Below are 26694 nucleotides of genomic sequence, written 5' to 3'. Positions count from 1 at the left end.
TAATTTTGAACGATTATACAAACTTAGTGTATCTTTTATATTTTTACGATTTATATAGTGACGTAACAACCTTTTTTGCTATTTTTTTTACTTAACTTTATGTACATATTGATTTATGCTTCAAGATACATACTGTTGTAATTAACTAACTAAAAAGCTTTTTATCTAACAGAACAGTGAAAAATTTGTAGTTGTAAAACGTAAAGTTGTATTGATACATACCAGCACAGCAACTACAATTCGTTGTGGAGAGCCTCTCTATTTCAACATTTTAATAACAATTAAAGTAAATGAACGCGTACATGTAACTACAAGTATTTTTATAAAACTGCGGTCTAACAATTACATCTTATATACTATGCGGCCCGCGACCAACATTTTCTAGAAAAACTAGCCCGCCAAATGTAAAAGGCTACCTATCCCTTATTTAATGGGTTTAATTATGCTGGTTATAGCGTTTTATATAAAAAATATTAAACAAAAATGTTTCATTATTATCAAAGTTGCACAAGTTATTAAGCTTAATAAAGTAAGTTATTTAAAATTGGATTTAATAATGTAATATGAGCTTTGCAGTGTTTACAACATGTCAATATTCTTTTAGACTTGATGATACAAAATAAGAGATTTATATGTTGTAATAAAAAAAGCAATTGTATAAGAACTTAATATTTTATCAGTAATTTCTCGCGAAGTAACTTTAAGTAGCATTCATTCAGCTGATTTTGGCTAAATTTGAACTTTAGACAACACATAAACATATTACAAGGTATATGCATTAATAAAATTTTCAAAGAGGTGTTTTTCAGTTATAAATATTCTGTCTATATAGATAACAAAATTAGATTTGCATACATCATAATTTGTAAAATATTTTCCTCAGAAGATTTTATTACATTGAATTTAGTTCATACTAAAAACAATACAAATGTTCATTGCAAACTTTATTCTTAATTTATAAAACTATTGATTTGTACCTTATTGAAAAAGATCAGATAAATGATAGTTATTAAATTGTTGTTAAGTTCAAAATTTCTGTTATTATCAAGTATCAGGAGCGTGTCAAGGCTTTTTCAAGTGGGTTAGTACATTTTTTTCTGTTCATTAAGTAAGTTTTTTTTTAAATTAGCTTCAATAATACCTTTTAGAATAGGAAGTAAGTGACTATTTTTATGTAATAACATTTGTAAACTATAATGTAAATAAAAAAATATTTTCAAAAAACTAGTATTAAAGCATTTGGAGTGACTTTTTCTTTTAATTTTATTATAGAAATTTTTCTCAAAAAAAGCTTTAAAATAAAATAACTTTAGTTTATTTTCAACTGATACACACATCATGATAACTAACTTTGTTAAACATTAGCCATCTAGTTTAGAAGTTATAATTAAAGCTGGCTGTAACAATAGAGTATAAGTTTATGGTTTGCTATTGATATTAGTTGGTTAGAATTTTAAGAAAAGATTAAAAGCTCCTTTAAGTTTTTTATCTAACTTCGAATTTCAAATCCTATAATTTAAGTATCTTTTGTCAATTAGATTAGTTATTTAAAACATTTTAAACTAATTAATAACAATTGAATTAATAAGTTTTTAAGGAAATGGTTAAATGTCACTATACTAATAATATGGTCAAAATCTACTAATTTTAAATATAAAAACATGAAAAACTATTATGAAAAATTTAATGTTTTTATGAAAATTCGATAGTAAATGACTTGGGAAATCTGCTTTAATGTAACCCAACTGTATATATATTTAAAACTGATAAAAGTTAGATTCACACAAACTTAATTTCAAAAAGCAACTAAGTGTAGTTAAACATTATTAACTAACTTTGAATACTTTTTGACTACATTTTAATTTCCTAGTCCAGTAAATCACTTATTACTTAATAAAGCATTTTCAAATGAAAACTAAAAGCAACTAAGTAAGAAGTTTCCATTTAAAAATAAGCTCGTATTAAGTTCGAACTCAATAAGACACCACAAATAGTTTCTAGTTTAAAATAAGTTTCAGCTGATTGTAAAGATTGCACCAGTAAAACTAGAAACTTTCTTAATCTTTAAATCTTATAAATTTAAATTCATTTTTTGAAAACTTAGCAAAAAACTCAATCAGTTCGTCTAACATACGTAAAGACTCTGATTAATTAGTTTTTAGTGAATTATCAAATTTTTTTAAATTTTAGGGGCTGCACAGGAAACCAGTCAAAACACGCCCCTGCTACGATTAAAAACTGTGTTTAGTGAAATGTAAATTGTTAACCACTCTTTATAATTCTTATTTAAAACAAAGATTTTTGTTAAAAATTGACAAAACTCTTGTCATTTAAACTTAACAATTATAGTAACAAAAATACTACTAAAACATTTATCAGTTTGTACATAAGAGTAACTACTTAAGTTTTTAGAAAAAAAAACAGCCGGTATTTGTACCAACTTAACTTTATTACATAAACAAACTTAATTACAAATTATGAAATTCAATAAAAATGCTTTAGGTTTTTTAAACTTTTGGTAGCACAGTTAGCTTTGAAAAAAAAACAATTTGATGTTGAAATTTTGTTTCTTATCGGTTAAAAACTTGAACTTTCAAAAGTTATTCTTATAAAATAGTTTGAAAACCAATGCTATCTGTACAGTTAAATAAGTGATAAAAAATTCAACTACTTTGTCGGTTGGTAATATAAAAAAATTCAAAGTTATAATCAGTTACAGCTTAACCTTAATCAAAATTGTTTTGTAGTTTTTACAAACGAAGTTTATAAACATATAAAGCTAGTATTGTTGTTTTTGTTAAATTCTGAAATTAAAAACTTTTGACAATGTTTATACGCATTTGTTTTAGTGTTTAAAAACGACAAAAGTCTTTGTTTGTATAGCGATTACGTATTTTTGTCTTTTAGTTATTTTTTCTTTCTTGATAGGAAACATAAAATATAACTTTAAGCTATTTACTTTTTTTTTACTTCTTTTGGCCACATTAATAGCAGTAGTAGTAAATTATTATTTACAAAACTAATTAGAATACTGTTTACTTCACAACGAAAAAAATCTATTTTGCACGAAAGTTTCAAATAACTTAGTAGATTGCAGATACTAATTTTAAAGATTCTTTTAATTCACGAAAAAATGTTTAGTAAATATTAACAAAGAGACTTTAGAAAAAGTAAAAAATAAACTACAACTGTATATTTTTAGGTTTGCATTATTTGTTTTTTCTCTTAAAAGTTTAATTTAAAGTATTTGTCATGATAATGCATTATTATAAGATTAATTGCTTTAAAGTGTGAAACAAATATTTTCTACACACATAAATTGACTTTTGAGCACTATTTAAGAAAAATAACTTTATAGAGTAATCAGCGACACGTAATTTCGATTTTATAACCAATAAAAACTATTTTTACACTATCATAGAGAGTTTTTAAATTCTGTTTATAAAACAAGTTCTAATGATTAATTTTTTAGTTCGAAAGGATTTGCTTTCTAATAACTGTTTAAAGCTACTAATAACTACAACCTTTTTATTTTTATTTTTTGTTTTATTATTTATTATTTTCAAAGTGTGTGTTTGTTATTTTTTTACAACTTGGAGAAAATACAGTATTTAAAATTAAGTTTTATATATATTAGTTGAAGAAAACAGTTTTATTTTATTAATATTTTATAGTACCTTAAATATTAATTACTTGTTAAATTGAAAACGTAAAATTCCGTCTCACAAGTTTGAAAAAAGTTTAAAACTAACACAAGAGGCAATATAAAGCAAGCTTCGAAAAAATATCTAAAGAAAACTAATTGATTTTTATACTCTGTTATTTTCTAAATGAAACTACTTCACTTATGCGAGCTTGAGCAGAATTACATCATAAGTTTAAAAGGAAATAAAAACATTTACTATAAATCTTGTTAACTGGCTCACTTAGAAATAGTTAATTCAAGAACTATAGCTTATACTAAACTTTGTATTCTACTTTAAATAAATAGATAAATATATATAAACATAATATTCTACTTTAAAGTTATACAAATACATTTTTAAAATAAGCTTTAAACTACCTTTTATTTATTAACTTTTTAATTATGTTACTAATTTTAAAAGACTGTATTATACAACATAACAAAACGAAAAACGTGTAAATTGTAAAAGTTTGTACAAGTCGTTTATTATGAATACGGCTTTTTTAACTACTTGATAAATTTTATGTCTGATGTATGAAAGACTAAAAACTTAATTAGTTATACTTTTCATCCATCAAAATTAATAAATATACAATGAATTTAATTTTAAAGCACCATATGTTTCCGCATTAAAAGAGCTTTCTTTTTTTAATTATTAGTTCAGGAAAAATTTCTGTTAAAATATAGTTTTAGCTTAATTTGTAAAAATTTTAGTCTTAGCTTCCGTACACGTACTTTTATTATTTGTTTATTTTTGTTAGTTGTTAAATATTGATTAAAGACTAAAATTTAGTTTTTAAATCTTAAGAAATAATGAAACTTTATGTTTTAAGTTACGAAAATGTTTTACTATGTCTTACACAGTAAGTTTTTTAATTATTAAAAAAAATTACTTTTTATTTAATAGTTAGTTCAATATTTTTTAGATAACAAAACATCTGAAAACAAGTTTTTTAAGCTCAATAAAAGATAATTTATAAAAATTGCTGATTGACTTTTATTTAAATTTCAATTTAACTTATGTAAAATAATTTAGAAATAACAAAAGAAGATTAAATGATCTTAAAAAATATTTTGCTTCAATTTTCAATTGTCTAAATAAACGGTTCTTTAACACAAAATAATTTTTTTTCTCTGCAACAAACGGAAATATATGACGCAATCAGAGTAAAAATTATTTCCTGTTACTGGTAATAAAGATATACTGCGAGCCAGTACTAGCCGAATGCCAACATATATAGCGACTTTTAAAATTAGCTTCTTTTTGTTGAAAGAGAGAAAGTTTTTCGCTTGTTTATCATGCTTTTTATGATTAGTGTTTAGCAATGTTATGTTTAGCGTAGAATTATGTAGTTTGCTTTGTTGACTTTATTTATTAGCTTTACATTTTCCTAATTAAATTAAATAAAGTTTTGTTTTAGTAACTAAATAGGGTATAGTTAAACTTAAACTTTATCAGATTTTGTTTAGTATAAAAGTCTTAGAGTATACTCTCTAAAAATATTATAGTTCTAATACTTTTAAAAATTGTTGTAACTTTGTAAGCTCTTTTATACCATATGTTTTTCATAGTGTTTTATACACATTCTTTTAGATAAAACAAACAAAGTATTTAATATTTTCTAGTTTTTCTAAAAATTTTCAAAGTACCATCATTCCTATAAAACGTTTATTGAAAATAAATATTTATTCATAGCGAGCTTGTTTTATAAAATTTCCGTACGAAAAGAGTTTATTTATAACTTTGCTGCTCTGACGCATTTAAAAAACTTCTGATCGATACATTAATCACAACGATGCTGTCCTCTGAAATTAGCATAAAACAGGAACCGATGCTAATTTCCAATCCGACAAGCTTTGTACTTGGTGTTCCAACAACCAATATGGCAAGTTAGTCATTAGATTGTTTTGTTTATTATTTTGCAACAAAATTACTATTTAAAATAACAGATAAAAACGTTATATGTGTATTAAAACATAAAGTATTATAAAAGTATTATAAAGATTATACTGCATAGTGCATATGTATATAATCAATGTTTATGTGCTTAAAAGCATTTTTTAAACTCAAATTTAGATTTTGTTTTCTGTTATTTAGCAGTTTAATGTACAAAGTATTTTTCTTTGTTTTGAATACTTATTGTATGTACGTTAGTGCTTTAATTTAATTTATCTGAATATTAATTAACCAAATTTTTAAGTACAGTAATACGTTTTCATATATGTAAGTACATATGATATTGAGAATGTGTATAAGGATGAATGTAAGTTTAGTATACAGATTATATTCTATTAGATTATGGATTTGTTTAAAAAAAAAAAACTTAACACCTCTTACAGTTTGTTAAATAAATGTTCTACGTTATTAATTTAACCTTTACTTTTATACTTAGTTTGTATTTGCTTACTCTTTTTTCTTAATATAAATATATATATAATTCATATATATGTTGTAAAATTAGGGCTTAGTTTGTGATTACTGGCATTAAAATTAGGCATACTCGAAGAATAAATATAAAGTTAAACAATTTTATTTTTGGTTGATCTCTAATCAGAGTATTAAGTTTAAATGTACATAACACCGTACAAGTAATGTTACAGAATTTTTTAAGTTTTGTACTTATTAACTTACTATACATAAACTATATTATTAAAAAAAAAACATATTTAAAGATGCTACAAATGTTTAATCTTGATATGTTTGTTATAAACTTTAAAAAAAAACTGCTTATAGTTTTGTGTTTTTAAGTATTTTATAAAACAGTTGACTTTGCAGACTATTAGTTTTATTAAATGTGTAGTCTTAAGCCAACAATAAAACTTACGTAGACAACTTTTTGTTAAACCTTTTTTTTATCACGAACAATAGCAAGTTCTACTACTATTTAAAATTAAACGCTCACAAGACCGGAAACTCGCTATTTTTTATTGTGACGTAATCTGAAGTCACACGATTTATAAAAACAATAGTGTGTTGAATGAAAGTAACATTTATTTATTGATTATAATTTTCTGTTTTTTACTTTACAACTTTTATAAAACTATTGAAAGCTGAATTTTGACACACCAATTAACAGCTGAGAACTTGTGTGTATCACGTTCAATTTGATTTCTATTTTGGTCGTGAGAGCTGGTGAAATATTCTATCTGGCATTCGCATGGTCGTGTCTCGCAATCTAGTTTATTGCTCACATCCGTTGCATGCGTTACGTTTAACAGTTTTTCAAACATGCATAAGTTACGTCACTGTAGCTTTCTTAAATTTCTGAATGTGAAAGTTTTAGGATATTGAAGGTTTTAGATTGATAGTAAACTAAATGAAACTAACTCTTTTATTGCGAAAAAATAATAATATGTGCAGTAAAAATCTTTTATCAAAAAGCTTTAAAATAAGAATTTATCACGAAACCTATGTTAGATATATTAAACAAAACTATAGTTTGACTATCGTATAAATAAGTTTGAAATATGTCGTTTTAGTAAAATGTTATAATTTTAATTTGTCAGACATGTCTCTAAGTGCGGATGAAGAAAAATCAGACTTCAGCGAAGGGCAAGAAGAACTTTCATTTGAGGGATTTTCCTCCAATTCAATAGTTGATTTGATGGGTGGCAACAGACAAATACATCTTTGGTACTTTATATTAGAACTTTTGCAAAGTGGAAAACACCAGGAAATTATTGAGTGGGAAGGAATAAACGGAGAGTTTGTGATAAAAGCGAGTTTCTACTTTTCTCTTAGTGTTTGTTACAAACAACATAAGTTTTTAAAATTTTATGAACTATAAAGTAAACTATTTAGTTGTTTTAATAACTTTAAAATATTTTCGAAATAATTTTAATTTAATTTTAAAAGTTTTAGAAAAATTATACTGGATTGAAACTTGAGATCAATTACAAAAGAAAATATTTTAAATAATTAAATTTTACAAAAATGTTCAAACATTTTTTTAGAAACCTAACGAAGTTGCCAGGTTATGGGGCTGTCGTAAGAAAAAACCTGCAATGAATTACGAAAAACTCAGTCGTGCTTTACGGTTAGTTAATTTAAGTGGGTATCTCATTAAAAATAACGAACAATAAATATCAAAGTTATGAAAAAAATCTTTTTGTTTACGAAAATATTAACTATTAGTACATTAATAGTTTAAGATATCATATGAACTAAAAAAATATAAATAGTAATATTGTTTATTGAATGATAAAAAGCGCTCAAAAAATTTGGTCTAAGGACATGGTGTACGAAGAAACCTTTCGGTTATCGAGTCGTACACCAATGTAATAGCTTTTTTTATGTTATTTAAAGGTATTTTAAGTATAAAAAACTTTTTATATTAACATTATTAGTTAAATTTAAAGTGATGTGGATTAAAAAGGCAGTCATCTAAAAATTTTATATTAACACATTGCTTATAAAACTATACTAATCAGAAAAAAGTGTTGATGCAAAACGCGTTTTACACAATTAATTGAAGTTTTCTGTCATTGGTAAACTAAAAAAGTAGAATATCAAATAGTATTTATTATCAAATCATTATAAATTTTGATAAAAAAAACTTAACTAGTACAAAATCACTAATCAAATATTGAGTAGAGAACTAATCAAAAGCTTAAGTTGTATATGTAAAAAAAAAATCCAAACAAATTAATTTGATTATAATAACAAACATTTTGCGAATTTCTTTAGTCTTTCTCAACTTTAAAAGATTTAAAATATATTTTCATTGATATAATGTTTCCATATAGTTTTTAATTATCATGAACTTCATTGAAAACAGTAAAGATAAAGCTTTATAACGTAAGAAAAACAAAGCTTACATATCTTAGTGAAGTTTAAACAAGCAAATAAAGTATATCTTTCTTTAATTACTCTTTTGACAAATTAAAAATAGTATGTATGTATTTCTAAAAAAAAATCCAAACAAATTAATTTGATTATAATAACAAACATTTTGCGAATTTCTTGAGTCTTTCTCAACTTTAAAAGATTTAAAATATATTTTCATTGATATAATGTTTCCATATAGTTTTTAATTATCATGAACTTCATTGAAAACAGTAAAGATAAAGCTTTATAACGTAAGAAAAACAAAGCTTACATATCTTAGTTAAGTTTAAACAAGCAAATAAAGTATATCTTTCTTTAATTACTCTTTTGACAAATTAAAAATAGTATCAAAAATATAGGAAATACGACTGAAATACGGTAAATGACAAAATATTAAAATTGTTTTTTTAATTAACCTCTATTATGTTAATAAGTTTGTAACGGTTTTGAAGCAGACAAACTAAAAAAATTAAAAATATGTTTAGAAAATTGTAATTCTAATAATCTCTAAAAAATTTCAAATAGGGCTGATAAATGTATGTACTAAAATATTTTATTAAAATATTTACTTGTTTTTGCAAACTAAATAACTGTAAAGTATTTCAAAAACAAAAAAATAAGTATCTATTGGCAAAAACACCGGAAGATGTTACAACGTTGCCTAAAATAAAATATAAGAAATTGAGGAAACTTTATGCAAGTGTATTATTTCTCGTACATCATACAATGTGCAAACGGAAGCACTTAACTCTTTCTTATATTTAACTTTTTTTTTCATTTCCGCAAGAGCACCTATCTGGCAATGCTACTTAACTGCTTTTCATTTTTTTAAAGCATCATTGCAGCTGTATTTTCTTGCAGGTACTACTACGACAAAGGAATACTGTTTAAAACGAAAGGAAAAAAATACGCGTATCAGTTCAATTCCAGTGCTTTGGAAATACTTTTGAAAACTAATAATCCGTTTGGATTGACAAAAGGTTTCAATTTAACTAAAATTAAGACTATTGATAAAGTATCTAATAATAACTCGTACAAACTGACTGTATTTTTTAGTGGATATAAAATATTTTAACCGCTTGTGTGTTTAACAAGCTAGGTTACTTAACAACTTTTTAGACGGTTTACGGCAAGCTTCTGCAATAAGTGGGTTCAAAACAAATGAACTTAAAGAATCATTGAGAGCTAAAACTGGACTCCACTCGTTGAAAAACACACCTGAAAGCAATAGAAAGTCTGCGTTTAAAATCGTTACGTCATCGAAAAAAACCGATCATCAGAAAAATGTGAGTGATGCTTCTAAGCTATCCAACCAAAACACAACTTCGTTGATTTTAAATGCATTTCGCTCAAGAAATAGTACTAGCTATGAATCTGAAAATATAAATGGCTTAGAAGACAGCATACTATTTCAAGTGATTAGTTTTGTGCTACTTGTTTGTTGTAAATCTTTTTTATAAAAATTTTATAAAATTTTTTTTATAGGTGTTTAAAAAACTAAATAAATAACTCATAAAACAGATAATTTAAAAATGCTGTTCAAAACTAAACTAAATCAATATAGTTAAAGTTAAATTTGAATAATTTTACAGGATCATTTGAATTTTAATTCAACTGTAGAAATAAACTTAAATATTTAAATTTTTAGAATGTTTTATGAAATACAGTATTTCTTAAAGCAGTATTTTGAAACTAATTTGAAACTGAATTCAGTTGATAACTATAAGTTTTTAGTTTTAGAATTTTAAACCAAGCTTGCGCCAGTTTTTTTTTTTGTCGGTAATATCTAAGAAAATCAGATAAAACATTACAAAACGTTCTTAGGAAGTAATATGTATTTTTAATAACAGTTGAAAAAATTTTAGCAGCAGTCTATTTGGGCTGAAAAGTTCTTTAAGTTACAAGCTAGAATGAACGATTCAGAAAAATGTACTAACCTTCCTAACAAACAAGAATGTAAGTCTACTTCAATACGAAATCAACAAACTAGTATCTTTAGGAGTTATGACAACAGCTATGTTCCAACAAGAAACATTTACAAAGGTTAATATTTCAAATAACAATATATCTCAGTAAACCTGATTTTGATCAGTAAAATTAGTCCTACTAATAGTCTTTTTTTTGTTGATTATATTTCTGTGTTATTTCGTTTGTTTTAGAGACTTTGATTTTCAAAGTACTAAACGCTATACTTAAAATTATAAGTTACCATTGTTTTACCCTTTTGAAAACTATTTTTTTCGTAATTTTCTTAATATTTCATTAAAGTTTTTTAAACACTTTAAGTTTTCCGAATACTTGAGTTTACGAAAAAGTATGGAAACCTTAAATGATATTTAATAAATATTTTTACTAAAACAAAGTTTTAAAGCAAAAAAATAAAATGAATTCTTTGAAAGGACTATTATTTTTTGGCGCAGTTTATTAACTTTATATATACAGTTTTTTAATGCAAAAAATGCTTATACTTGTATACGCATCAAAATGATACTTTAAAATCTCTAGAAATTTTGTTTTATAAAAAAGCATGATTGACTTTTATTTGTTAATTTGTGTAAAATATTTATTTTTTGATGTTCAAATATGCACGATGAAAACAAAATATTTGAGCAGTGTTTATGATTTTCATGTAAAACTAAACTTTATAACTTTTTTCATATACTTGGGCAACTCTAAAAAGTTTTTCAAAATTTTTTAAATGTATCTTAAAAATTTATAACTTGTTTTTATCATGTTATAATTTTAAGTTAAAAAACTGTTCTTTAAAAATTACTTATCAAAAACAAATTTATATATTTACAAATCTGTAATTAAATAAGAAGAACAAAATTTTTTGCCAATTAATAGAAAATTATTAAATTATAGTCACAAATCAGTTGTAACTTTTAACTTTTTAAGACTATTAAGTAAATAGTTTCACTTAATAGTATTAAAACGGTAATTTATTTTTTTTAAGGAATGAAATCTAAAAGAAACCTAATACAAGAAGGTTTTTCTAATAACTTCAGTTCTAATGAAAAAAAGAAAACATCTAAAAGTATTTTTGATAATACAAAAGTATGTACAGCTGTTAAAAAATAGTCATCAGTTTAGTAACTTTAACTTTTTTTGCAGAGTTTTGTGTATTCTAAAACTACCAATGAGACTAATAAAGGTTAGTTAAATTAATAAAGTTTATATAACTGTTTTAAAACAATATTCAATACTTAAAACAAACAGCTTTATAACTTTTATGAACCTGAACTTGGTGTTCTTATGTTTAAGATACATTTTGTATTTACTTCATTACTATTTTAGTTCTTTAAATTTTTTAAATAGTACTTATATTCCATTTTTTAAACAATAAAACATAGACTTTCTATAAAAATTATAAAGATCATAAGTTTTAATTCATTTTACTTTTTACAGTTTTCAAAAAAGATTATAAACTTCAAACGGTGAAGCACTCAAGAAATAGAGAAATAAAAATGATCGAGTTAAAACGACCTTCACACAAACAGCAGACTAAAAAAAGTGCGAATTTGAAGTCTTTTGTAATATTATACACGTAGCTACAAAAAATAATATTTTGACTCATTATATAGGTTACAACAGACAACAAAACAACTTTAAACATTCATACAAGAACGTGAAAAACGGTTATGTTCAGTTAAAGCGACCAGACTGTGAGCTTGGCAGAAAAAATAAGTCATTAAACAATTTGTTAGAAGCTCACGAACAAACTTCGCCATTGAACTTGACAAAATCTGCTATGAGTCAGTTTGGTTTTTATAGTTTTTGGTAGAGTTTTATATATATAAATAAATTGTTGTAGATTTAAGTAAGTTTACTTTATTTTTAAAACTTAAAATTTTCATTTAAATAAAGTATACAAACCTTATATACTTTTTTAAGGAAAACTTGAGTTTTTTTTTTAAAGTTATAAACAGTCAAGAAATAACTATCTTTATAAAAAGTTAGAATTTAAAGTTATAAAATATATTTTTGTGAAATACAAACTTTTTTTAAATGTAATTAAGAGTTTAAGCCACTTTTGTAACATATAAACTTTAACAAGACATTTATTCCTTAATTAAAAAATTGCAGTATATGTTTTTGAAATTTTAATTCATAATGATAAATAAACTAAAACTAAAAAAATAAGTTAAGCAACCCAGCACAAAATTTACTGATTAATTAACTTAGATTTAAATATGTTGGGAGCTACCCAAAAAAATCGAACAAACAATGAATGCCCGCCAATGATGTTTGCTCCTTTTCGAAACTTCTTCCTTTCCAACATAAGTTCCATGAGCAGTCCCAGTCGAAAGAGGACGAGCACTTCACCTATAAAGCTCCAGCCGTGCAACAACAGTGACTCCACTCACCGCTACAATAACGTGACAATGACGTCATACATGATTGCGTCACCGTACAAAAAGCGCTGCGAACCGTTTGATCTTTCTTCCCCGGCAGCGCAACTTCCTCACAAGCTGAGAATAAAGAAAGTGCCGAGTTCTTCACCATTGGCCTTTGTTCCAATTATGACCTCGAAGCTATCTGGAGGGTTTCAAACTTGCAGCAAAGAAGAAGGTGGTCAGTCAGATGAAGAAATAGATGTTTCAGATGCAGCCATCACAAGGTTTCTTTGGAGCAGCAAGAAGTTTGATTCCAGCACTGGCCAACGCAGAGATGAAATCAAGAAAATTCGCAATCGTGGTTTCTTAAGAAAAGAAAAGTTACGAAGATCGAACAGCGAAGATAATTTGAGTTTTAAAATGTGTTTTGACTAGTTTAAACTTAACATCATAACGTTTTTTCATGTATCAGTCATCATATTTTTGTGCAATAATTGAAGTTTAATATTTTTCGTGCAATTTATTTAATGATGATTATCATACTATTTTGTTCTTGCAAATTGACTACAAACTACTATTAAGTTATTGATTAGCCTTCCGGTTTATATCATACAAATAGTGTATAGTGTAATACTTTTTAATTCAGTTTATAACTTAAATTTTGTTTGGGTTTGTTCTTTAAAGTTAGCAGCAAACAAAATAATGAACTTTTTCTTTTGTTACTTATAAAAATAATTGACAGACTTTAATTATTTTTGAATTTAACATAGCCGAGTTATTGAAATAAAACAAACTAGTTTTACTGTTAGAATTTATTTTTATACTTCATAAAGAATATTTTTTGTTATTAGTTGAAAAGCTTAAAATTGTTTAATCGTAAATAAGTCTAGTTAAAAAACCTCAGTAGAGATTATAACTCATTTAAACTTGTTTTATTTAAATGAGTAAAATAACAGCTTACATATGTAGTTTTGACACTTTTTTAAGCTATTTATTTTCATTATAGAAATTTCATTGTTCAAAGGTACGTTTTGTTGCAAGTTTAAGCTAGTTAAAACAATTTTGCTTAATACCTAGTGATAAGTTTTAAATTAAGTTAAAAAACTTGTAGTAGAAGGTTTTTAAGAAAAATTTAAACAGAGAACAAACAGCAATTTCAAAATTTTGTCAAACAAAAACTCAAATAAAAGTGCATAAATTCAATTTTTACTTTACTTAATAAACTATTAAAATAAAATATCTAAGGTAATGTTAAATGTAAAATATTAATATTTTGTAATAAAGCTACCATTGTATTTGATTAAGATTAATAACTTAATAGAGTTTTATATCTAAAATGATATAAAAAATAATTAAGTTTTATTATTACCTTTGAAGTTTTTATCTCTTAAGTTCCATCAACTTTTAAACTTCTTTATTTTAACAACTCACTATACGCAAAACTAAAGTTAACATAACGGCAAAAGTACTTTAAGAGAAATGTATAATAATTTTCATAAAAACTTTATTGAGATATTATCTAAAAACCTTTTTTTAATCTTTTCAATAAAGCACATACTAGAAAAACATTTGATAGCTAGACTGAGATTACTTATTATATTAATTTTTAAGGTTCTTTTAATCTAAGGAAACTTGCCACTACTTTAAAAATAGTGAGTTAATGAGTTTTTCATGAAATATGAAATAATGAGATATCTATGAAAAAACCTCGAGTGTTATATATTTTTTTAAGCAAACAAACGTTTATTCAATATTCAGAACAGTTTTGTTTAGGATATTTGGCAACCCTGCATCTAACTTTTAGATATTTAAAAGGAATTAAAAAAAAGAATTTTAAACTTTTATCATTAAAGTTTAATTTTATGAGATGTAATAGTACTAATAGAAACAATTAAAATATGTTTCAATGTTTCATTAAGTATTTTGATTAACAAATGGACGACAACCGAAAAGTTTTTTCGTGCACCAGGTCCTAAGACAAAATATAACGCTTTTGAAATAAATTTCAAAGTTTTAAAAAAATCTAAAAATATAAATCTAGATCTAAAAGTATTAAGCGTCTTTTTTTTCGTTCAATAAGCTACATATAAATGTTGCTCTGTAGACTTAAAAATACTTAATTTTGATGAATAAATTACGCTGTGAGTGTGGTTTTTTTTTAATAATCATTGCCAGCATTTTCTTTGCTACGCTATACGATATATGTATTAGTGGGCTGCAATGGAGGGCCAAGCGGCCATGGACTATAAAAAACGATTTTGCTGATTAGAAAACATAACTAAATGTTAAACATAGTTAGATAAAACTGAATTTCTTCGTTTCAAAATTAGTTTTGTTACTTTTCTGCTTCAATTATTTCAGAAGTTATGTCAGATTCATCCAGTTTTTTTTCTTTTACATTGTAAAAACTACTTATAATTAAATAAATGACTTATAATTTAAGTCAAAAATTTCCTTGCTGAAAGTTGAATAAAAATATTCTTTATTCTAAAAATCATACAAATATAATTTTTTATTTCTTATTTAATTGTTTTTAAATGGTGTAATGTTTATCGAAAACTAAGATATTTGTTTAAAGAGAAAAAATCTATAACCTCTTTTTTTTATTGAAATTTTGTCAAAAACAGTTAAATAAGCATCAAAATATCGCTAGTAAATACCTAAAAAATAAAGTTGAAATCACATAACGATACATATTTGCAAACTTGAATATAGATTCCTTGTCATATTTGTTGAAACATAAAAAAAAACATAATGGTCTGTGATCAATATTTTAAGTGTTTAAATCTTAGAAATACCCAATAGTTCTCGAAAAACACAAGTGAACCTTCGGAAAGAACAGCAGGTTTTTAAATGAAAAATAACATACTTTTACTTTTAAATATTCAAAGATTTTTGACTTTTTTAGTTAAACCTAAACCAAAGTAAATTAAAAACATAAGGAAAGTATTTGCATAAAAACTCTTAAGGTACTTTTTATAAGTTGCTTTTGGCCTTAATTTTAACATAAGTTTTAGGACATTTCGAGTTATATTTAAACTTTAAAATAGCAATTTTTTTTATATAATTTTTAATATATTTTAGGTATAATAGAACTAAATCCAGTTTCTAAAAGAAGAAACCCGGCTCTAAACAATTAAATAAAACTCTTGGTTCCAATGGCCGCTTGCCAGTCCTTTGTGAATGACGGCATCTCTAATTGGATTAAGACTTTTAAAAGCGAAATCTTAATCTGTTTTACTTTTTAATATCCATTTTGAAATACATAAACTTAATTCAAAAATTTTAGGAAAAAGTTAACACAAATTTATTTTTTTTAAGATTTTAAAGTATATTATCATACTTGTAATCATTTTACGGCTATCCTGATATTAAAGCAAGTCACATTGCCGGAAAATTCCGTTCCAGTAGAATTCCAAGATGAAAAAGACTATATGTTATCCTGCCATCGACCACTCCTACAAGTCAACATGTACAGAAAATAAAGTAGTGTGTAAAAATACAGCTATACACTTTTTGTGTAAACAGCAGACAATACTTAGATATTTATTAATAGTACAAAAATAAAGTTTTTTAATGTTTAGTATTTCGTATTAAATTAAACGTTTATAAATTTGACACACTAGTAATTAACTACTACTGATTTAATTTAAAATTTTACAGCTGTTGTTATAGTTTAAATAAACGTTATCTGAAATTGTTTACTATTAGCTTAGTTTAACAAAGTATAATTTCTTCAGAAGTAGAAATATAGTGTTCTGTTAAAAGTTGTTTAATGTTTTTGATCTTTAAAGTTTAAGTGGTTTAATGTTGTATAACAATAGTTTAATGTATTACTGTTGAGTATAAAAATATTGGAATAAGTTTTTTAATATAGAATACTGTAAACAAACTCGTTGTTGTACATACGAGAGTTTTTTATAAACGAGGGTAATTAAAATTCTTCAAATATAAATAAAAGTCTGCTTGTCTTCTAGAGTTCAACCATGCATAGAGCACCTTTTCATCCTTTTATACATAGTCAAATAGTTTGAAGAAGACGTTAAATTTTAAACCCTTAAAAACTTTAAATGAAGCTTACTAAAAAGAAAAACAATAGTATTGATTTATTATATTTTTTAGTTTTTAAGTAGCATTGTTTAGACAGTTTTTTTTTTGTATGTTTAAGTTATATTTTTCAATCTAAGACTAAGTTTTTTTGTTTGTATTTGTTACCACCAAACAATTTACTTTTTTAAAAGTTTCTTTAGTTTAAGCGTAGATAATTTTCTGTAATTTATTTTTTTAAATTTTATGTGGATATTAAACTAAACCCATTTTTTTGATTTTATATATTTTGTTTTTTTAAAGATAATTAAAAAAGTGTTAAATGTTTAATTTTTCTTAGAAATTAAAATAAAAATGTTTAAAAAAAACATTAATCAAAACGTAGTGTATAAGTCTTCAAAAGTTTATTTTTCAATAATATCGCAAATGAATAGTTTGATTCAAAATAGTATTTCACTTTTAATGATGTGCAACCTATTTAAAAATTTAAGATCATACTCATTGTTTAGTTTACTCTTTTTTGTTGCTTTATGAGTTTTTATCGAATTTCTGGTTTTGTAAATTCGATATACTATTTAGGTCATAGCTCTTAAAATCAAGTCAATTATTTATAAAGAATGTTTTAGATTATCTTAATGGTGTTTTGTAACCATTTTTAAAACTACAAGACATTGTATTACAGGTTTCGTGTATTTTCTTTTAAAAACTACTTGGTTATTTGTGGATTTATTTTATCAAATTAAATAAAACTAGACAGAGTCAGCTGTAAAGCTTTATTTTAAAAGTCGTTTAACTAGTTATTTTATAAATAAAAAAAATTCAAAAAAATTATCGATGTTTTCAAAAACTTTTATCTTTTAATTTTTAGAAGTCTAAAAGTTAAACTTTAATATAACCTATATTTTATACTTGAAATGAAGCGAAAAGTAAAGCTTAGGCTTACTTAAATTGCTAGGTGTGTCTTTAGAAATTTAAACGGAGTTTTTCAGCCCATTTAAAAAAGTTTACTTTTTAGATAAACATGAATACTTTTTTTTATTAATAAATTGGCGGTATAATTTTATGTTAGTTCTATATTAATACAATAATTCCTTAAGATTTAATGAAAAAAATTAAACAAATATCATTCCGTGAAGATATTCTAAAATTATTTTTTGTACAAAACTTTTATGACATTTTAAGTGAATATTGCAAACGTTAGCTTTAGTTTAATTTATACTTTTATAATTTACAAATAAAAACTTTGAAAGTAGTAATTTGTTGCTCAAGTTTTGTTATCAAAGTATTTAATCCTCTTACTTAATATAATATTTAAATTGAAGTTAATCTAACTTTTAGTTTTTTGAAGTTTAAAAGTTTTTACAAGTTTGATAAGTACAAAATCTATCGATCAACAACTAATAAAACAGAATCAAAAAATAAGTTTTAGTTTTTTTTAAATTGTTTTATTTAAAAATCAAAAGCTCACTTTTAAAAACGTTTTAAGTTTTATAGAAAAGTCTTAAATTAATTCGTACTAAATTTGTAAAATTCAAAAAAACTTAAACAACTATCAATAACAGTCTTTTTTTCGTAAACTAAACTTATGATATGAGGTTGAAATTTATCAAAAGTTTTATCAGCAAGAGGGCGCTATTCGCATGCTTGTTTCTTTTCACTTTACAAGTGAATGCGCAGGGAAGCACATCACATCCCAGATCGCTTTCCGTAGCTCTGTTCGCTACAATGGGCACAGCGATCGCTATTTTTTTGATTGTTGTTGTTATTTACCTTTTGTGTAGGAAAAGAAGAAAGCAAAAAAGTGAGACGTTTTTCATTGAATAATTGTTTGTCTATGATTTGTTTATCCCTAATTTATTTAGCACATAAAGTTTTGTTGAAACAGTTGTTTTTAGAAAAAAACATTTTTATTAAATTACTACTACGAAGTTTTAGAAATATTACAAAAAAAAAATCACTTAAAAAAGTATATTAATAAATGTAAAAATAATTTAAGAAAATAGCACCCTAATTAAATATTGTAAACTGTTTAAAAGATAAAAACGCTTTAAAATTATATTTACAACTATCTACTTTAAAGATATACAAGTACATGTTATTTTATAATTGAGAAATCTAAACAAAACTTAAAATAAAAAGTAAATACAAGCTGCAACTATTCTAATAATACGTAGCACTAAATATATACCGAAAGGCTCCGGGCTCTTTCTTATGTAATACCTTTTTTTAAGTTTTTATATAACAAAGGTTTCGTTTGTGTGCATTTTAAAACTCTAAACAAACTTGTACTTTTAAGTTAGAACTTGTTTTTTATTACACTTTTTGATTTATTAATTAGTAAGCTTAAAAGTTTAAGAATGTATTCGATTTTTTTTAACTTTTTTTAAGTTTTATATTAATTAAATTTTAAAACTATAAGAACTCTTATAAAATATTTTGGTTTTAATAATAATTGCTAATAACTTATAGATATATATTTTTTTTTCATACTTATTATTAACAAATTTATCGGTTTAGAAAATATTTGTAACTACTTACCACATGCACCCTAAACTATTATGACGTAATAAAACACGTGACTTTTCAAGCATGACCGGCGAGACGCTTTCCTTTTTCCTTATACTTCAATATTTAGTTTTCCCCTTTCTGGTATTTTGAATGCCGCAGACGTTTTGTATTCTTGACCAAAGTAGCTCAGTGTAGCTATATTTTTCGTTTAGGATTTACTGTTTTACACTGTGTAGTTTTGATTTTTTGCTTTTTTCAACTTAAATGTGTTGTAACTTAAACTTCTTCTATCGCATCTGGTTAAACTTGTGGACTGTTGAGTACGGACCTGGGTATTTAAACGCATACTTAGGAGTGTTTGTAACTTTAATTGTTGCCGATATGATAGCGTTTTTAGTTCTAATCGTAGTTCTAATTCGGAAAGGTTAGCCAGTGCTATTTATTAAAGTTACTCAAGCATAAAACTGAATAAGTAAAGAATTTTTACAGCAATTGTATTGTTCCTAAAGTATTTTAGAATAACGAGCCTAATTTAATTTGAAACACATCATAAATTTTAGCTGTGTTAAAAGATCTATAAACATGGTAGATGATTGTTTGTATGATGAACATGAACTATCAAAATTTATTTAGTCACTGCATTTAAATCTCAACTTTTAAAACACTTTTTTGTTTTTAATTTGACTTTTCATCAAAGTTAATAATTGTAGGAAGGTCTATTTACATTAGTCGTTCAGAACGAACCACAGCTGTTGTCAAAGACAGTGGAAATGACAATGCAGGTAAATCGATATTTTTTATATATATTTACATATGTATATATATATTTTTTTTTTTTACTATTTTATCATGTTTTGATTACCAAAACTTAAGACCTTTAGATTTTATATGTTGAGTAGATTTTTTTTGAACTAGACAAGATACAAACATTTATTTTGTGTTTTCATTGCTTCGTCTTTTGATTTTCTAATGTACAAAATAACATTTAAAAGAAACTTTAATGACAAAAAGTCTTTTATTAACCAGCTGCAGAAGTAGTAGTTGAACAAGAAGTAGTCACTGAAACAGTCGAACCTGTACAACTATCAAGTATTAGCACCCAAACTGAAGTTAGTTTTATTTAAGATTTGTATTTTTACTTAAATTTGCAAATAAACGTTTTTAAAGAGCATTGATATATAAAAGGAGCTTGTTGCAATTGATAAGATTTGTTATGTCTCAATAGCTTTAACATTTTAAATAACACTGTACAAGCTAGCAGAAGTTAATAAGTTGTTTTTATAGATAATTATATATCTTAACTCTGTTTTATGCTACTAACTTTTTAAGGTTAGAAAACTTCTAGATTATTTTTTGCAGCTTTATTTATAATTAATAAGGTAATACAACTAGAGAAGTTACGCTGTTTACTCATGTTACTAAAGTAAAGTAAGAAAGTTTTGTATTTAATTGGTTATAAACTTTTCTAGATTACTGTTTATAACTTTTTTAAATTGAAGAAAATATAAAGCATTAAGACCTTTGCAACATAAAAAAAAGGCCAAAACAATAAGGTTTTAAATGTAGATATTGTTTGTTTTAACAAAAATTACAAAGTACAAAATTACAAATTACAAATCACTAATTTCTTATAGGATAGAATTTGCTTACTTATCACTATAGATTTATTGTACGAAAAAAACCTTAATATGTATTTTGCTAAACATGTATTGAAAAACTTTACTGTGCAAAAATGTTATAAGTTACTGTAGTTCCTTATTATGCTTTTATTTTACAAAACTATCTATACATACTTTATTCAGATACTTGCAAAGGAAATAGAGGAAGATGAAAACATAAATGAAAAAGGTAAAATTAGTTGAAAATTTTAAATATTTTGTTGTACTAAGCATAATTGTTGTAATATTTATTGTTTTATGTATACTTATACAATAACTGTATGATAATTTAAAGTTAGGATCTAACTTTGAAGTTGAATAGTAAAAATTTTAAAGATAACGAGCAAGAAGAGGTCGTAGAAGAAGTTGTTGTCAAAAGTCAACCAATAGAGGAATCAGAGCAAGAAGCATTAGAAAAAACCGCCGAAAAGAGCAACGCATCAGGTGGTGACAGTACAGAGTCAGAAAAAAGCGTACAAATTAAAAAAATACCCATGTTGGAAAGGAAAAAATCCAGAGATGACATAACATTCCAGTCTGGATGGCGGAAAGTTGTCAAGCTTATGGACTTAGCCAAAGCGAGACTTGTAACAGAAGAAACAATAGTCGAACTTGAAACGGAAGAAGTAACTTTTTTTAAATTTTAAACAAAAGTTTTAAAATTTATCACATTTAAGTTATAATAACTCAATTTTTTATGATACCTACCAGTTTTTTTTTATTTCATAAGCTTATAGTAGCCGTTTGTTAGACGATCAAAACTAGTTTATAGATTTATTAGCGGGTATACTACTATTTTAACAAAGTAAAATAACTAGGTAACAGTTGAGGAGATTCAGGAAAAATTAAAAGACTATTTAGTTGGTCGACATCCTATAGCTGGTGTTTACAACGACAGAACAGAAGAAAAAATGTCTTTGTATTCAGCTTATAAAGCTAAAATAATTTCTAGAGGTTTTAACTATTTTTAAGTTTATACTATCTAAATTTTTATTTTTTTATAAATACAATTCTAAATAAAGTGATTGTTTTGTAAAAATAAAAGTATACTTTTTCAAACTATAATTAGCAACTTGTCTAGTAAAATAATTCAAAACTATTTTACCTGTTGGTAAAACTTGTGTTTACTTTAGTCAGTTAAACGTTTCCTTCTAAAAATATATAAATACAGGAACAGCGTTGAGTTTGTTGGAAGCCCAGGCAGCAACAGGAAGCATTATAGATCCAATAAACGGGGATATGATGGGTGTTGACGATGCACTGAAGAAAGGTTTACTCGACAGGTCATTTGCAGCCGTTCTCGCTAGAGCCGAAAGAGGCGTCACTGGTTACATTTTAAAAGGAACAAATGAAAAAATGTCGCTTTTTCAAGCTATGCAAGCGGTTTTTTATTTTTGTTACTTTGTATTTATAAATTTGATCAAAATGATCTAAAAAAAAAAATAAACAGTTATATCGTTTGCTTACTAAGCTTATTCGTAGAATACAAATTGTTAGGATAAACAAAAATACTTTTGTTTAAACAACACTTTTTTGATTTTCTTCTATTAAACGTTGAAAAACAACTAATTAAAGATAGTTTTAAGTTTTAAAAAACGTTTAAACATAATTATTATTGTTACTAACCAAGCTACAAGCTTGTTTACAAAATTTATTTACTTTTTATTATGTCGTTTAAATGTTCTTAAAAGTACTTTTATCTATTAACTTAACAAACAAAGTTTGCTTTACTCTACATACTGTTTAAAAACAATATAAGACAAAAATTATTATGACAGGGATTTATAGTCGAAAAGCACGGTATCCGTCTGTTAGAAGCACAGATCGCTACAGGAGGTATAATCGACCCTGTCGCTAATCACAGACTTCCTGTTGACATTGCTTTCGAAAAAGGTTGTGCTAAGTGAAATTGTTGAGTATCAACCAAAGAGTAATGTTTGATTTTTAGAACATCACTTTCTCTGCAGTTTTACTAACAAAAAAGTTTTACATTTGAATACTAGTTAGTATATGGAAGAGTTTTATTATACTTGAAGTGTTATATTAGTTTAGTATAGATTTTCGTACAAAAATTATTAAACTGTTTTTGTTTAGGATTGTTTGACCAGCGTCTTAACAAAATATTGGACGATCCTAGTGACGATACCAAAGGCTTCTTGGATCCCAACACTGGTGAAAATCTCACTTATTTGGAGTTGATAGAAAGATGCATTAACGATGCGGAAACTGACTTAATTTTGCTCCCACTTGTCAAAGTTGATGAAACGCATATGTACAAAGATAGGTTTGATGCTTTATTGTAAAACTACGCGAAGTGTTTAAATTGCGTGCCATTAGAAAAATATTGATGTAATGTTATAAGTAGGTACTTAGCTCGATTAGCAGACCAAGTGTAGCAGTTGAACTCATCGCCATATTATATGGTAAAAATAAATTAAAAATAAGCTATATTCTGAAATTCTCGATTGTAATCCCCAAAAAAAGTTTTCTTTAATGCTTACATATAGTCTTCTAGGTCTCTAGAAGACAGGTAACTTTTTCGCAAATTGTTATCTTTGCACGGGCATCACAATTATTATTGGAGTTATGTTTAAATTAAATTCTAAATGTACTTATTATAAACAAACTGTCGTGCATTTTGACACCTATCCAATTTTTTAACCTATACATTATTTACTAATCAATAATATGCAAGTTAACTTTTTTTTCAATTATTAGTAATAAGCTAAAAACAAAACATATCTTCATTATCTTTGTAAAGTTTCATAAAACTAATTGGTAGTGTTATTGAATTCTGTATTATAAAATAACTCTTATACAAATCCATACTTCTCAAATTTTTTTTATATTACTTTAAAATTTACTACAGCGTCATTAATATTTGATTTAAAATTAGTTTACCCTTTTTAAACTTAGCAAAAAAAATCTATGAAAATTTTAACGATATTACGTTTGTTTTGAATTTTAAACTTTATTCTTTAGTTAGTTTTAACAGTTCAATTTTGTATTTTATAGATAATTATATAAAAACCGATAATGAAAAGTTTTAAAACAAACTAGATAGTTGGAATAACTATAACTATTTTTTATTCGTTCTGAGGAGATGCATAAAGCATCGAAACTAAGTAAACGATTTGAAAATTAGTTGTTTTTTATAATATAAATATAACTATTTCTATATATTTTAAGGTGAGACAAAAAAAATTGTACTTATGTAATATTTGCACAAAACAATTGTAAAGTAAAAAGCAGACCAAATTTAAAGTAGCTACTTTAATGCCTCGTTTTTTAAACTGCTATCCAAACAACTAAAAAGTTTTGATTGCAAAACTTATACTTAAAATTTTCTAAGATAACCTATCATGAAAAAATGATTTCATTAGATGTTACAAGTTATAGACTATTTAATAACCAAATAAAATGAACTTTTTTAGGTTAAAAATTATTTAAAGAATCAAATAAACCGTTTGAAGCATTTTTTTAACTTATATCCTTACTAATTCCCTAAGTTTTAGACACGAGTGCATTCTATTGCTAAAAAGTTAGTTTTTAGTACATCTGTTAAAATTTATAACGCTTTTATTTTTCCAGCTTTAACAATTTTAAAACAACTACGGTGAAAACTTTAGAAGATTAATATCAAGTGTAAGTTTAAAATTGAGTAACCTTTTAAGACTAGTAAAAAGTACGCAGTTTATTTGTCATGCAAATAAGAAGCTATCGAAAGTAAACAGTTTTGTTTCTAATTCTATTGGAAACACAGTTTTATATTGCAGTGCACCCTTACAAGTGATGAAACCAACAAAGAATATTGTTTGGAAAATGTTTTCCAAACTGCAGACGTTCTTAGCTATTTTTTATACTTTATACAGACTAATTAGAACATTTCGATTTACTACAAACCATTATTCGAACATCAAATGACGCATTGTGTTTTTCATAGACTTATTTCTTATACTTTTAGGTATGAGTTTAAACTTGAACAAAGATTTTTGCATGGTGAAGGATTACTTAAAAACTGTAAAAAAAGAAAACAGTATTAAATGCATGAAAAAATATGAACCATAGTTTTTTTACAAAAGACAGTATAAAAATAAGCTTAACTGAAAAAGATTATAAACTTACTTTTAAATAGATTATTTTTAAGTTTTTAAAATTCTATAATCAATGGACTGAGAGTTTTTAAAACTTGAATGTTACTAGAAATTTCTAAATTAAAGTACTAAGCCAGGGGTCGGTAAACTGCGGTCCACAAAAAAAAAACTTACACTTTATATTTCGCGGCTTTAAATGAAGAGCAAAAAATAAAGTCTTCAGTACAATTCACGGGAAATTTGAAACTAAAACTACAATTGCGACCCGCTAACATTTTTTGAAATTTGGCCCGCGATCACCAAATACCTTCCGACCCCTGTACTAAGAGAATTTTTCGGCTAATTACGACATTTATGCGGAAATTGAAACAATATTTTATTTTGGTATTTCTAACGTACATCTCTACTAAAGTAGTGGTTAAAACTTCAAATACAAACAAAAGTAAAAGAACAATAAGTTTTTATTTATATACCATTTGCAACTTAATATGAATAAGTTATTCATTTTGTTTTTTATATTTTATTACACAAAGCTTTTCAAAATCAATGATGAATCAACTTATTCATATTAAGTTGCAAATGGTATATAAATACGTTCAAAAACCTTCCTATAATAGTAATAAGTTTTTAATTATTATTTATACTTAGGTCTTTGTCTAGGAAACTTACTGAAAGGTTGCAAAGCAGAACTTCATCTACATCATCTTTTTCTTCAAATCTCAGCTAGACTTTAAAAAAGAAATCAGTTTAGTACAAACTTAGATTTTTGTTTCTTATATGCAACGTTATTGTTAAAAACGTTAATTTTTTTTTTAAGAAACCAAAAGCTTAAGTTGTTAATATTGTTTGTATAAACTCTTTGATTTGCCCATTTGTTTTTGTATATTAATTTTTATGATTGCTGTTTGTGTAAACATTTTAGTTAAGTTCTTCTAGTTTGGTTTTAGATAACTTTCAAAGAATAACTTAGTTCTTTTTGTTTTAAATAACGACTTTTAGTTTTGGTCAAGGCTTTAATCATAAAAACTAAGTTTGGCAGACAAGTTACTTCTTTACTACTTAGTCAAGTATTTTGGCTTTTTTATCTATTGATAGAAGTAGTACAATTGTTTAGATATTAAAAAAAAAATTCTGTAAAATGTAAGTAAAAAATGTTTTTAATAAAATTAACAGAAAAATTCTAATTATTGATTTTATTAGTTTTATGCACTACACTAAGAAATGAATGTATTTAATTTACAAAATTTACATTAACTTTAATTCTTTTAACCTATGACTAGTGTAATTTAAAAGTCTTATGCTGTTTATATGAAAATGTTGATTCTTTTGTTATGAACTTTCTTAGCTTTTTTTTTAACGGATCTTTTTTTATTTAAAAACTTTATACATAAAGCACATACTGTTTTTTTTAAACTTTATATTAATTTTTAAATAGCCATTGAGTTATAGAAATAGATTTTTTTATACTCTACTACCTACATGTTTAAAACAGTGGTGATTATAAAAAAATATAAAAGTACGATCAGTATTTAATTTA

At 24.9% G+C, this 26694-nt stretch overlaps 2 protein-coding genes across 3 annotated transcripts; both read left to right on the top strand.

Moving 5' to 3' along the window:
* The first annotated feature begins 5387 nt into the window (after positions 1–5387).
* Positions 5388–13440, top strand: LOC145833476 (uncharacterized). Its single transcript, XM_082940652.1, has 11 exons — positions 5388–5575; positions 7193–7404; positions 7640–7722; positions 9375–9493; positions 9633–9799; positions 10379–10556; positions 11470–11570; positions 11628–11667; positions 11922–12026; positions 12098–12268; positions 12699–13440. The coding sequence occupies exons 1-11, from the start codon at positions 5482–5484 to the stop codon at positions 13283–13285; spliced, it is 1857 nt and encodes a 618-aa protein (XP_082796778.1). The 5' UTR covers positions 5388–5481; the 3' UTR covers positions 13286–13440.
* A 5024-nt stretch (positions 13441–18464) lies between these two features.
* LOC145833891 (epiplakin-like) lies at positions 18465–26026 on the top strand. Of its 2 annotated transcripts, none has more exons than XM_082941139.1 (10): positions 18465–18698; positions 20116–20187; positions 20432–20514; positions 21208–21253; positions 21400–21689; positions 21882–22017; positions 22235–22446; positions 22842–22956; positions 23158–23347; positions 25806–26026. In XM_082941139.1, the coding sequence occupies exons 1-10, from the start codon at positions 18488–18490 to the stop codon at positions 25882–25884; spliced, it is 1434 nt and encodes a 477-aa protein (XP_082797265.1). In that variant the 5' UTR covers positions 18465–18487; the 3' UTR covers positions 25885–26026. The 2 variants fall into 2 exon arrangements, with proteins under 2 accessions (XP_082797265.1, XP_082797266.1); XM_082941140.1 differs by lacking the exon at positions 18465–18698 and adding an exon at positions 19560–19829.
* The last annotated feature ends 668 nt before the right edge of the window (positions 26027–26694 follow it).

Source organism: Thalia democratica, chromosome 4 (assembly GCF_965202585.1).
Source record: "Thalia democratica chromosome 4, ktThaDemo2.hap1.1, whole genome shotgun sequence".
In the NCBI taxonomy this organism is placed as follows: Eukaryota; Metazoa; Chordata; class Thaliacea; order Salpida; family Salpidae; genus Thalia; species Thalia democratica.
This window is presented reverse-complemented; position numbering and strand designations above follow the sequence as displayed.

Excerpts from the sequence above, each read along its gene's own strand:
- LOC145833476 (XM_082940652.1), top strand. The coding sequence starts at position 5,482 with ATGCTGTCCTCTGAAATTAGCATAAAACAGGAACCGATGCTAATTTCC. Across the intron at positions 10,557-11,469 it reads AACAAGAAACATTTACAAAG|GAATGAAATCTAAAAGAAAC; the intron begins GTTAATATTTCA and ends ATTTTTTTTAAG. Across the intron at positions 12,269-12,698 it reads CTTGACAAAATCTGCTATGA|ATTTAAATATGTTGGGAGCT; the intron begins GTCAGTTTGGTT and ends TAATTAACTTAG.
- LOC145833891 (XM_082941139.1), top strand. The coding sequence starts at position 18,488 with ATGAGGTTGAAATTTATCAAAAGTTTTATCAGCAAGAGGGCGCTATTC. Across the intron at positions 22,018-22,234 it reads AGCTAAAATAATTTCTAGAG|GAACAGCGTTGAGTTTGTTG; the intron begins GTTTTAACTATT and ends ATATAAATACAG. Across the intron at positions 22,957-23,157 it reads TGACATTGCTTTCGAAAAAG|GATTGTTTGACCAGCGTCTT; the intron begins GTTGTGCTAAGT and ends GTTTTTGTTTAG.